The sequence below is a fragment of the Gigantopelta aegis genome, chromosome 9 (genome assembly GCF_016097555.1).
Source record: "Gigantopelta aegis isolate Gae_Host chromosome 9, Gae_host_genome, whole genome shotgun sequence".
Lineage (NCBI taxonomy): Eukaryota > Metazoa > Mollusca > Gastropoda > Neomphalida > Peltospiridae > Gigantopelta > Gigantopelta aegis.
This window is the reverse complement of record NC_054707.1, coordinates 7,808,252-7,822,824: the sequence shown is the minus strand read 5'-3', so window position 1 is coordinate 7,822,824 and position 14,573 is coordinate 7,808,252. Positions and strand designations below refer to the sequence as shown.

Sequence of the window (14,573 nt, the reverse complement as noted above, 5' to 3'; positions counted from 1 at the left end):
GTTAGCTTCAATTACTAGTCTAGATCATATGAAAATGTTATATTGTCTAATGCAGGGAAGTGAGAGGGGCTAGAACAAAAAAGCTTACAGCAGCTGGGGTCCAGGGGCCGCTCAAGGGCTCATCAAGGAAAATTGGTATTTGCAACCCTGGAACTGCCAAAAATTGCATTCAATGCTAACAAATCTGAACTGGTTATAACTTATAAGGCACACATCATAAACTTTAAACCTGAAAACATGCAAATGAACCTTGTGTGGTCAACAGTATTGAACATGTTTTGTTTTTAGACGAAATAGAAAAGCACATTTACACGTTTCTACGTAGCTCTCACATCTCTGCTAAAGGTTCAAAAAGGAGGTGCAACACATTACTAACAGGTTACTCTTGCCACACAAACCAGATACGATTCTGAATGCAGTAATCAGTTTTGTATGCAAATGTTTATTGACTATCTCCTGTGCAATGCCAAAAAGACATGCAAAGATGATACAATGTTGCTTTAGAAAACTTCAGTGATATTTGTGAGTTAGGCTCTTGATCTGTTAAACCAACCAACCCCACAACTGTTAAAACCCCACAACAAAAAGAAAAACTACAAAGAAACAATGTAATTAAATATTGAGTTTATTAATGTATATAAATTGTATACATTGTACAAAACTGAAGAATCTCTCACACAGAGTTAAACTGTTATCAATCTGTCCAGGGCCATTCCAGAATTGATCACATGGGTGTGGGTGAAGGGGGTGCAGAAGATACTGTAACTATTATTTTATGCTTCACTGGTCAGCAGCAGACGTTTATCTAAAAACAACTGCCTGCCAACCACCCCACCCCCAGTGATCAGTTTTGGATCAGTCTTAAATGAAAGAAACTATTTTGAGAACAGATTTGAGTGGACAGTCTTCATACGCTTCATGAAAATCACACATAGATTTAGGTAGGGACAGAAGGGGTCTGCTCCTCTATTTTCGTTAAAGTAATCAAATGTATCATATTCATAAATGTCACCTAACTGCATTAATGTTATGCCCCCATTACAAAATCCTAGATCTACTCCTAAATATCACATATTTAACTATACATCAGAGGCCAGTTTTTCACAGCATGATTAGGCCAACCTAGATCAAGTGAAAATATTATTTATACACAGTAAAGTACACTTATAACGAACATGCTTAGAACGAACTACTGCATAGAATGAACTGATCGTAAAGTCCCGTTTTATCTACTTGCACATCAATAACCAACTTGTACAAATGTGTACAACGAACCACTGCTATAATGAACTAACTGTCATGGACCCTTCCAGTTCGTTGTAAGAGTATTTTACTTTACTTTAATATATATATATATATATATATATTTTTTTTAAAGAAAGTGTTGCAATATTTTCAAACTGACTACGGTACTTATGAATCACTAAGTCCGCTGCACATTAATTTTTAACACATTTTTTCAATCATTGGTTGCAACCAATTAAAACATTTATGTTAAACAATATCTCAACCACTAGGCCAAATGTTTCAATTCATAATCGTATCACGCTTTAGTACAAAGTGAAATAATGTCCACTTTCAGTAACAAGTGAAAATTACATCACGAACCTGTTAAACTTGGTAACAAACGTAACATCCTATGACTATGTCTCGTCTAAACACAGTGTTTTTAAATAATCATGTCAACAACAGTCTGTGATGTCATTGAACAGAGTTGTATATTTTAATACATGAATAATAACTGCCATTATGAAGTAAAATAACACCCACCCACCCACCCACCCAACCCCCTCCAATCATATTGCATTCATCTAACTTAGGCCATAATAAAATCAATTTTAGAATATCTTGCCTGCCTGCAAGATTGTGGGCCGCCTCCATATTTATATGTTTTTTAATTTGCCAAGTGGATGTGTGGCATTCCCAATGTCCTAAAACTGAAAAATAAAAATTTAAAAATTTAAATTTCACCTTCACCCTCATTTTGAAAAACATTTTGATGAAAATCTTGTATTTATTTTATTACGGCTGTAAATGAAAGATTTATGACTATTTTACTATTACTTTGACAAATCAATAATCAAATTTCAACATTTCCTCCCCTTACCATACATAATATATTGCTTTCAAAATATGAAAATATCTGTGAACACTGACATAGCGCCACATAATTTGTTGGCTTCAGAAACTGATGGGTTTCACTGATGAAAGCTTGGGAAAGGAGAGGTAGATGTCTGAATAAGCTAAATACAGCAAAAACCAAATACGAAAAAACAGAAGCAAGATTCAGTGTGAAAAACAAAGCATTTAAACACTGCACTGTGAAAGCACAAGACTAGACGTGCCGAAACATGAAACATTCTTCAAATATAACAAATAAAGTGATGTAGAAAACAAAACGAAACCCTGTTCAAATGCAAAAACCTGACAAAGTCGATCACCACACATCGTAATAAGGTGCTGTAAAACAAAACAGTCGGTAAAAAATATCTGCACATTCAGCTGCTATCAAACAACAGTGTAAATAATCTCATTCACAAGACATTAGTTACTTTCAAAACTGTGACAATTTCACGATCATTTCATACTCCGATCAAACAGGTGCAACAAATAGATATAAATTGCTAAACAGTGATTACAGTCCAATTGTTGATACACATTGGTAGACAGTGGTTACAATCCACTGACTGACTACAACTGGTTAGAGTTCGTGATTACAAGCAACTTTATGACTACAACTTGTTAGACAGTGGTTACAATCCACTTGATGACTACATATTGTTAGACAGTGGTTACAGTCCACTTGATGCTACAAATTATTTGATTCAGTGGTTACAAACAACTTGATGACTGCAAATTGTTAAGAGTGGTTACAGTCCACTTGATGCTACAAATTACTTGATTCAGTGGTTACAAACCACTTGATAACTACAAATTGTTAGACAATGGTTACAATCCACTTGATGCTACAAATTACTTGATTCAGTGGTTACAAGCCACTTGATGACTGCAAATTGTTAGAGTGGTTACAGTCCACTTGATGCTACAAATTACTTGATTCAGTGGTTACAAACCACTTGATAACTACAAATTGTTAGACAGTGGTTACAATCCACTTGATGCTACAAATTACTTGATTCAGTGGTTACAAGCCACTTGATGACTACAAATTGTTAAACAGTGGTTACAATCCACTTGATGCTACAAATTACTTGATTCAGTGGTTACAAACCACTTGATGACTACAAATTACTTGATTCAGTGGTTACAAGCCACTTGATGCTACACATTACTTGATTCAGTGATTACAAGCCACTTGATGACTACAAATTGTTAGACAGTGGTTACAATCCACTTGATGCTACAAATTACTTGATTCAGTGGTTACAAACCACTTGATGACTACAAATTGTTAGACAGTGGTTACAATCCACTTGATGCTACACATTACTTGATTCAGTGGTTACAATCCACTTGATGACTACAAATTACTTGATTCAGTGGTTACAAGCCACTTGATGCTACAAAGTACTTGATTCAGTGGTTACAAGCCACTTGGTGACTACAAATTGTTAGACAGTGGTTACAATCCACTTGATGCTACAAATTACTTGATTCAGTGGTTACAAGCCACTTGATGACTACCAATTGCTACCATGTAGACATGCTGGTTACAATCCAGTTGATGCTACAAATTGCAATACTCTGGTTACTTACAATCCACTAAGTGGCTACAAATGGCTAAACTTATTGCTTACAATCCACTTGGTGGCTACAACTTGTTAGACTGATTACAATCCACTTGATCACTACAAATTGTTAGATTCAGTGATTAAACCCACTTGAAGGGGGTACAAATTGCTGCACCTAGTGGATTCAATCCATTTGATGGAAACATCCCTACTGAACTCAGTACAGTTGTTACAACTGTATTGTGGAAAAAAACAAATGCCTTTAACTCTTACGGGATGTAACCACAATCTTGTACATTTGTTTGTTTAACAACACCACTAGAGCACACTGATTTATTATTCATCAGCTATTAGATGTTAAACATTTGGTGATTTGTGACAGGAAGTCTTAGACAAAACGTACTGTTTTGCATTAGTAGCAAGGGATCTTTTATATGCACTTTCCCCAACAGGACAGCACATACCACAGCCTTTGATATACCAGTCTTGGGGAGGAATACTACAACCGAGAACCAAGTTTTTTGTTTTAAAGGAGAAATCACCACTGAAACTGTAAGCAAGAGTTTGACAAAAAGAATATTGTGTACTTGAAACAAACACAAAAAGAATATTGCAATTTAATTTTATGATTGTGAACCTTCAAATAACAACTCATTTAATAACATACACAAACACAAGCACTGAAACAAGTTTAGGACATTAAACAAAATAACCATAACCACATTTCTTAAAGGAACAGTTTCAAAGTTGCATTATGACTAAAGTCCAAACCACATTGTTCACAACTACCATAAATCATTCTCCAACCTTTAATTACCATTAGATTTTACTCACATTTTGTCCAGACAAAAATCTTTAAAAAAACCCATTACAATGACATAGATTCCAAACACTAGATAATAACTATTTCACCTATACCGACTTCGCTGAGATCACATAGAGTAAAAAGCATGCAACTTTGTGATAGTTGCCATTTTGCCTTTTCATGGAATACTCTTCAAGAGGGGTGAAATGATGTGACGTAATCTGACAATGTCATAATGTGTGTTATGGTATAAAAGCAATTGTGATGATGTCATATTAATTATGTCACACACTTTGGAGATTTCCACCCCTTTTGAAGAGTATTCCATAAAAAAAAACGTAAAATGGCAGATGGCGAAAAATTGCATGCTTTTTGTCCTAGATCTTAGCAAAATCGATATACATGTAGGTGACATAGTTATCATCTAGTTAGTATGTGGAATCTGTGTCATTATAATTGTTTTCTCAAGATTATTGTCTGGACAAAATGTGGGTAAATCTATTGGTTATTAAAGGTAGGAGAATAATTTATGGTAGTTGTTAACAATGTGGTTCGGACTTTAAAATATTTAGTAATTTTTGCTGTAAAATATAAAGATAATACCTTGAATTAATATTACATGTTCACAAACAATTACAACCATATATCATTTACTACTATTAAAAATGTATATCATTGCAAAATCCAATAAGGGTGACCAGCAAGTTAATGCTTGACGTTGCAGTTTGAATATAAACCATGTCTCCACATTAACAAAGAACTGGCTGCCACTTTGATGGTATGTGATTAGAATTTTCAATTTACAGTGAAACCTGTTTAAAAGGTACCATGAACAAACCGGAATCTTGTCAAAACTGGCCAAGTTTCATGGTCCTAAATTTTCTAAACTCTAAAACTTGACCCTCTAAACACAGAAACCAGTTTAAAAATCGGATAAATATTAGGTCTTCAGCATGTCCAATTCAGACAGGTTTCACTGTATTTTATCATTTCAGACAAGAAATCTTGAGGAAACCACAGTTTACACTGTGTGCTAAGACTTAATTGTTGTTTTTTTAAAGCTATTTTATGAGACTGATTAATTTGTAGTTATTTATCAGAATTAAATTAGATTAAAAAAAAAAAAAAAATCAAAATAAGACACTTGTAACTTTGAAAATGCAGCTTTAAATGAACTCCACTGTAATCAAAAAGCCGAGACAAACCGACGGCTTCATTGCAACAACTGGAGGTTCATTGTTCACTCAGCTGTCAGATGCACCAAACTGGCACTAGCAGATCAAAGAAAGGAATAAAATAGTTTATACAGTACTTACACAATGAACTGGTCACAAATATATGTAAACAAAAATCAAACAAGAAAAAAAATGAAACAAAATGCCCAAAGAGAAAAACAATATATACACACACACTCTCAAAATGAGAATGGAACAAAAGAGTAATGGTAAAAGTGTGTTCTCATTATGTGATTAGTCGCACTGACTTGTCGCATACAATTTGTCGGCCCTACAAAATTCGGAACGTAGAAGACTAAAGTCGTTCTGATTTAGGTGTTCACACAGAATGATTCAGACTGCATAAACCTACAGCAGCTGAGGGAGACTACAACAACTCTCCAGAAGAAGCTGTATGGCACAAGAAGTGATCTACAGAGAACAGTATCGTTCATAGTCACTGCTAGCCTCGACGTGTAGTCAACAAGTGAACGAATAGAAGACAATACGATTTGATCACATGCGACAAGTCGGTACGACTACCAGTAATCGCATAATGTGAACACCTCTTAAGGTACATGACATCCCTGTTAGGAGTTTGACAGAGAAGCACACACATTAATGAACGTGTTACGTGTTTGACTGGATTATAATTATGCAAAATTTGTACAATGGGATGGATTAACAGTTTTGAAGCAGCTACCGGGTACTGATATTGCACCCATTGGAGCTGCTGTTTGATAAATAAAGCTATTGTTTTATTAAAAAGGGAACAGTTTTGTAACATGGGTAACAAAACTATTTATGTCTGTAATATTAGCCTCTCGGAAAGTAAGCCATCTTGTCTTCTTCTTCAAAGACTAAACGTGACCGTATGATGTTCAGAATTTAGACAAATTAGGTGATTTACCTGCGACAGGTCAGTTATTTGGACCAATGAAAAGTAGGTCTTGGTGACCTATGTGTAGTAATAGCAAAAAGTTTAAAGTTTGTTTTGTTTAATGACACCACTAGAGCACACCAATTTTAATATCAGGTCTACATGAAAAGTAGAATGTAGTAATGGTGCTTGACACACTGCCATCCCAAGGTGTACTTGCATGCAGGGTTTGATGGTTCTGCATGAATCAGTGTGCAAGATATGGTCCACAAAAGATTTTCTTCTGATATGCAATAACAATGACAGTTAGGTCTTGGTGACCTAGTAATGGTATTCAATAAACCATAATCCCAAATTGTACTTGCATGCAAGGTTTGATGATTCTTAATGATTTAATAAGATAGATATTGCCCAAAACAAATTTCCTTTCGTGTGCAATAATGTGAAAAGTAGGTCACAGTGACCTAGTATTAGTACGCAACATACCATCATCCCTAGTTGTTCCTGCTAATGAGGTTAGATGGTCATGCATACACTATTAAGGAAGATGTGGCCCACACAAGGAAGGAAATGTTTTATTTAAGGACCACATAGATACTGAGGGAGGAAACCTGCTGTTGCCACTTCATGGGCTACTCTTTTTCGATTAACAGCAAAGGATCTTTTATATGCACCATCCCATAGACAGGATATCACATACCACAGCCTTTGATGTACCAGTTGAGGTGCACTGGCTGGAGCGAGAAGTAGGCCCAGACAAGGATGTCCTATCAAGTAATCCATGAAAAAGTAGGTCACAGTGACCTAATAATGCTATGCATGTTCATGCATGTGGGGTTTGACGGTCCTGCATGCATCAGTATCCAAGATACAATCCAGACAAAACAAATGACAGACAGACAGACAGATGGACAACACCATACCATAATATAACCTATAAAAGACAAGCAATGACAAATTCCTTTTAAAAAATGAGCTATGGCTGTATAAAATATAAATATATTTTATTTCAGCATCAATTCAAGAAAGTACAGAATTCTAAACAAACTGTGGTAGTATTTAAGTAATTATACATAAACTGTTACCTAATTTGCATATTTATTTTTAGTATACATTAATGTTACTCAGTACATGATGAAAAAAGTGATTTATTGAACTGTCGTATGGACAGCTTAAGAGAAATATTTTAGAAGCAATATTTAAATCATAATGCTAAGTGAAGTCTGTTTAATATTTCCACAAATACCAATATACATTTAGAAACTATGTACATGCGGACATTCAAAGTTTTTGAAGGGCACAAGTTTCCCTGTGAATTTAATCTCAGGCTAGAAAAATATGGCAACTCAATCATCTTGAAAGCAAATGATGTTACATCTAAGACATTACGGATGTAGATTATAAATCAGTATTAGTCAAGACATTTAATCATGTTCAATTGTGTGATTGCTCTCCAGTCATTCTGAGGAGTAATACTCAGAGAAAGAAATAAGGGAACAATTACTTAGTACTGTAAACAAAAATTTCAGTGACTATTAGCGTCATATCTGTATAATAAAGTTTGATTTGTTTAACGACACCACTAGAACACATTAATTTATTTATCACCGGCCATTAGTTTAGTTTGTTTTGTTTAACAACACCACTAGAGTACATCGATTTATTAATCATTGGCTATTGGATGTCAAACATTTGGTAATTTTGACATATAGCTTTAAAGAGGAAACCCTCTACATTTTTCCATAAGTAACAAGGGATCTTTTATATGCACGATCCTTCAGAAGAATAGCACATACCACGGCCTTTGATATACCAGTCGTGGTGCATTGGCCCCACCGACAAGGATCAATCCCAGACTGACCGTGCATCAAGCAGGCACTTTACCACTGGGCTACATCCCGCCCCAATATCTGTATAAAGTACAAATATGTCAGTATGTGGGATTGAATGGAATTGAATGTCAGTAATGTGGGATTGAATGTCAGTATGTGGGATTGAATGTCAGTATGTGGGATTGAATGTCAGTAATGTGGGATTGAATGTCAGTATGTGGGATTGAATGTCAGTAATATGGGATTGAATGTCAGTATGTGGGATTGAATGTCAGAAATGTGGGATTGAATGTCAGTATGTGGGATTGAATGTCAGTAATATGGACTGAATGTCAGTAATGTGGGATTGAATGTCAGTATGTGGGATTGAATGTCAGTGATGTGGGATTAAATGTCAGTAATGTGGGATTGAATGTCGGAAATGTGGGACTGAATGTCAGTATGTGGGACTGAATGTCAGAAATGTGGGATTGAATGTCTGTATGTGGGATTGAATGTCAGTATGTGGGATTGAATGTCAGTAATGTGGGATTGAATGTCAGTAATGTGGGACTGAATGTCAGTATATGGGACTGAATGTCAGTGATGTGGGATTGAATGTCAGTGATGTGGGACTGAATGTCAAAAATGTGGGACTGAATGTCAGTGATGTGGGACTGAATGTCAGTGATGTGGGACTGAATGTCAGTAATGTGGGATTGAATGTCAGTAATGTGGGATTGAATGTCAGTAATGTGGGACTGAATGTCAGAAATGTAGGACTAAATGTCAGTATTGTTGGATTGAATGTCAGAAATGTGGGATTGAATGTCAGTAATGTGGCATTGAATGTCAGTAATGTGGGATTGAATGTCAGTAATGTGACTGAATGTCAGTAATGTGGGATTGAATGTCAGAAATGTGGGATTGAATGTCAGTAATGTGGGATTGAATGTCAGTAATGTGGGATTGAATGTCAGTAATGTGAGACTGAATGTCAGTAATGTGGGATTGAATGTCAGAAATGTGGGATTGAAGGTCTGTGATACAGTTAACTTCCTGATACTTTTCTGTTGTGTTGGTGTGATCCCTTATTTATTTCCATCAGGATATGCTTTGTTACTGTTTTGACATTTTAAGGAGTGACATGTTTTTCTCTCCCGAGTCATTCACAAACTAAAGTCTTGATACAGCTATTTAAAAAAAATATTGAACAGAATCAACCATGGTTTAAACCATTAGGATCAGTTTGAGAATATATATTATTCAGATGTTTCATTTCATCAATAAGAATTGCATTACATGCATTTGAGTATTTTCGTGTTTTTTTAAACAAATATATTGCAATGGAAAAATTCATCAATAACAAAAAATTACATAGTATATTTGTTAATGAAGATATTGCTATGGAAAAACTTCTTGATATAATATTGACTAGTTTAAGTACTTGTTTTTACATGTGTTATACAGAATCAAGATCTCTTTTCATTAAGTACATAATTTATATTTTCCAGTTATTTATAAACCATTGTGATATGCATTAAACAGAAAAATAATATTGCACAAATAAATGAACACAAAAATTGACAAAATGGGTCAAGAACATTAACATTGTCAGTGCTGTAGATAGGAGCAGAAAACATCGTCAAAAGTTTCATAGATAAATCCCTTCTCCCCAAACAACTAAGACAAGGGGGTGCTGAATATTTGGCTACTAATATCACCTCTATTGCCACACAACAGTTGTCAAACACTTAAGTGGCCCATACACATCAATATTTTGTCAAAATATGTCGGCCACCAACAGATCAATAACATTGCGCAATAATACATTCGTGTGTGCACCTGTTTTCACTATGTAAAGGCAGAGAACTCTGATCATAGATAGCAACTGTGATTTTATTATGCAATTATCAATAAAACCAAATCAACATGGATTTCATTTCGTAAATATTTTGCACAAACTGTCACTATCACCAAAATGTGGTCAATAACACTGTCAATATCGAAATACTATGAAATAATATTGATCATGTATGGGCCGCTCTATATTTCCGACAAATGCTCACCTTGAAAAGTATTGGATATTAAAAAAAAGATAATAAAAAGATACTAAATCAACTACAGCACTGGAGCATTTGTTACTGGCACTATTAGGACTAGATCGATACCATTTACTAAATAGTCAAATGCAGTGACTCTGGTAATTAGAAATAACTAGAAAAGTTTAACCATTTGGTCTTTTCATGAACACTCAACAAGATCATTTGGATAAAATAACAATTGAAAGGACCTCCCGACTCTTTGAGTGAAAGACAAAAGATAGAGAAATCATCATGAGACCTAAAAATGGAGACACTGAACACAATGGAAAATTATAGCCCAGTCCACTGAATAGGGGAGAAATGCACTGAGTGAGAGAAAGAAATGAGATACTTAAAGGGGCTGTATCAAAGTTGCATGTATGGTCAAAATTATTTGTTACTTTTTGTTTTGAAATGTAAAGATTATAACATGGCCATAAAAATATACAACCAAATAATGTTATTCATTAGCAGACATTTTGGGATTTTTAGTAGGCAACCCATATAGTGCAGTCAACAGATTAAGGGTGTCAGATATTGGGTATGTTTCCCCCCCCTACCAATAATCCTGCAACCAAAACACTTCAGCTGAGCATTTTGCCAACTGAGCTAGATCCCACTCCACAACATGCCAATGTCTACAGGTTCAAATCCCTGCCTAGATCGTCATAAACATTACAAAATGGAGGAATGCGGCAGAAATCATTCTAATGTAAAAAATATCAAAATATGGCAAATGGAACTTTCATAACACACCTTTAAAAATAAAGAATAAATTCAGTGATGGGATTATAGCCTCCACTTTACAATATGCGATCATATGACACATCCTTATTCAGATACATCCTTATTCAGATTATAAAACATGCATAAAACTGTAGCCCAATCCACAAGCATAACACGGCAAGCCTTATGTAGAACCTCAAACCGTATACGATTACATATTGTTATTAAGCAGAAGGATTAAACTGTAAAAATGCAATATTAAGTAAATTTGAGACTAGGAGATTTCTATGCAGAAAAAATATCTTTAATTAATTAAATTAATTATTTCAAACATCTACATGTACTTATATACAAGAAAAAATCAGATACTATGTCATTATTGTACAGTGATAAATATTAAAAGAGATTTCAATGTAGAGAAAATATTTTCAATTATTAAGAAGTTAATTATTTAAAACGTCTATTTATCTACAAGAGAAAATCAGATACAATGTCCTTATTGTGCAGTGATAAATATTAAAATAAATAATAACAAGATACACTGATTAAGTTATAAGAAACAAGATCTTACCGCAAACTGACTTGAAGGAAAAGTAATTGCAAGAGAAGGATATAACATAAAGGAGTATCCAAAATGTGTGTAAATAGCTTGAATGTAACAATAACTGTAAACCACTCATCTACTTAACAGTTCTATTTTCTAATATTTCATCTCCAGAAAGGAATAGCACTAAAAATACAACAGGTTACAATCTGACTCTCATGAATATTCAATCTCGCTTCTTAAAGGGACTGTCACGAGTATGTTCCCACTGCAAGATATTCCCGACTAATAAACACATTTTCTTATTTAGAATCTCAGTATCTGTATACGCTGTCTACTTAGGGTGTTTTTGGTTGTCCTGTTTGTAATAACCCAAACTAGATTTTACCTCTCAATAATTCTGTATACTATACAATGAAGACAATTTACATAGCCTGTTTTTCTTACTTAGAGGCTAGGCCCATATTTTTGAAGCAATCTTATCCTATGAAATCGTAAAATCATCGTAAGCTATGACGTCACTGTAGAATGTGCTGTAGTGACGTCACTGTAGAATGTGCTGTAGTGACGTCAAAACCTATGATGGTTTTACGATTCCATAGCGCTAAAATGGCTTAGAAAATATAGGCTCAAGTGTTTAAGCACTGTAAATGTCTGTAGTTACATGCGTGTAAAACATAAACAGGCGTTGTAAATTCAGTGCCGAGTTACTACAAGTATTAGGACACTGTACAACACAATGAACATAGACACTGATTATGTAAACAAGAACATATAACATTGCAGATTTGTTGTTAAAAAAAAAGCTTCTGTTGGAAAGATCTTAACAATGGCTGAAAACTGAGGACAGTCCCATGAACACTTACACCACAACAGTTGTACCATTTGAAACAAAATAGATCAACGTTCTAACTAAGAATCTCAAGTCACACTTATTATCTCCAAAACAAACACCCACAGTTGTACATTGTACAAAGTTTCTGATCTAACCAAAATAAACATATTAAAATTAAAATATTTCTAAATTCAGAAATCTCTATTAATTTGTGGAGACTGCTCCTAAAAATCCCTGTATTAAGTTTCAGATCCAAATGAAATAAAAAAAATTACATCAAATATTTATAAAATCATAAATCTATTAATTTGTGGAGACTGCTCCAAAGAATGTATGTATCTAGTTTCGAAAGTATAATTGTTTTTTCTTAAATTTTAATTTGAAAAAAAAGATGACGGAAAAACAAATTAGTATCATTTTAGATAGCTTACATAACTTGTAATCTGTGACAAATCCCAACATTTTCGGTCAAGAGTTTTTTGTCTTATTAGAGCCATATTACAAGACTTTATATAACCCATTTGAAAATACATGACAGGTTAATAATTACATTATCAAATGAATTCTCACATTTACATACAAATATATATCTAAGTGAACAAGTACACAATGTTAATAAATTGTAGTTTCACACAGTTCATTCAATTACATACACCCTTCAATTGATTGTTTACGACTGTGCAAAATCAATCTCATATGACTTTTTATTCATAAAAAAACAACTACTATATGCACTTTAAACATGACTAACAAACAGTAGCACTTGCAGTTGTTTAGCTTCATTCATTGTGAACAACTTGGTGGGTTATTAAAAAAAAAATAATTAATAGCTATCACTGAATGAGTTTCTACAGTGGACTCGAGTTACTAGTGAAGAAAGTAGGTCAAGGTCGATAAAGCCTGCCTCACCAACTGATTATTTACATGAAGTGAAAACTAGCTACTCTGTTGAGACACAATGTCAAAGATCAAGGTCAAGGTTAAAACCTGTGTTATCAATCAAGTATTTACAAGCAGTGAAGACAAGTTACTATGTCGAGTCTCAAAAGAGGTCAAGGTCACTGAAACCTGCCTCACATTATATATAATGGAGATAAGTTACTGTCAATTGACAAGGTCAGATGTCAAGGTAATTGTTTTGTTATTTTTTAATTTCTTAGACTAATTATTTGAATTTCTGTTGACTTACACATTAAATAGTGTATCTACCACATGACTAACCTTCCAATGATTAACCAATGAGCAGGGGTGTTATTAATCAAATATTGCTTTTGTTGTCAGAACTTTGTGGCTTAAAATGTGTACATGTCTGTTGCTCTTAAAATATACAACATTTATACTGTGACAAAAAAAAAATCAATAAAAAAAATCAAAACAAATCAACTTATCCTTATTATTAAGAAACACATACGTTCTAGAAAAAACCCTAACAAAAACAATTACCAAAACCCCCTCTAAAATACATTTTAAATAATTGTTTAACAAATATATCTTAATAAAAAAAGGGAGGAAAAAAAGAAAAGTAATATTAGCTCCTAGACCAGTAGAAAACTGTGTAGATGAAGACCTAATTAATGAAATACTCGGCTACGAGCACTCTAAACAGATGACGGGAGAGCAGTGTAGAGGTGAGACGATCACTTCGTCTTGGCCGTGTTAATATTTCTGTGTTGTAGAGAGTTCAATGATCCGTTACTAACGTGGTTCGAGACTCTGTTCGAGTCCCCCGCCTCATCCGACTGCCCATCATCACTCTCCGTATCGCTGCGAGTATCTTTCTGTACCTGGGAAAACAACAACAAATATATGACTGTCTATGGGAAACAAGGACAAAGTCGCCAATAGGAATTCATGTATAATGAATGAATGAATGAATGAATGAATGAATGAATGAATGCTTAAAATACAAAAATACACATTGGCTATTGAGTGTCACAAAAGGTGAGTATATAAATTATTATTTATACAATAATGTAAAACCA

The 14,573-nt window shown here is 34.2% G+C and overlaps 1 protein-coding gene across 1 annotated transcript in view; it reads right to left on the bottom strand.

The window, feature by feature from the left end:
- Positions 1–9,057: 9,057 nt before the first annotated feature.
- Positions 9,058–14,573, bottom strand: part of LOC121382164 (ceramide synthase 2-like) — a 28,906-nt gene continuing 23,390 nt past the window's right edge. Inside the window, exon 10 of the mRNA XM_041511675.1 lies at positions 9,058–14,375. Within this exon, the coding sequence (XP_041367609.1) occupies positions 14,229–14,375 (147 nt within the window). The 3' untranslated portion in view covers positions 9,058–14,228. The remainder of the gene's footprint in view (positions 14,376–14,573) is intronic.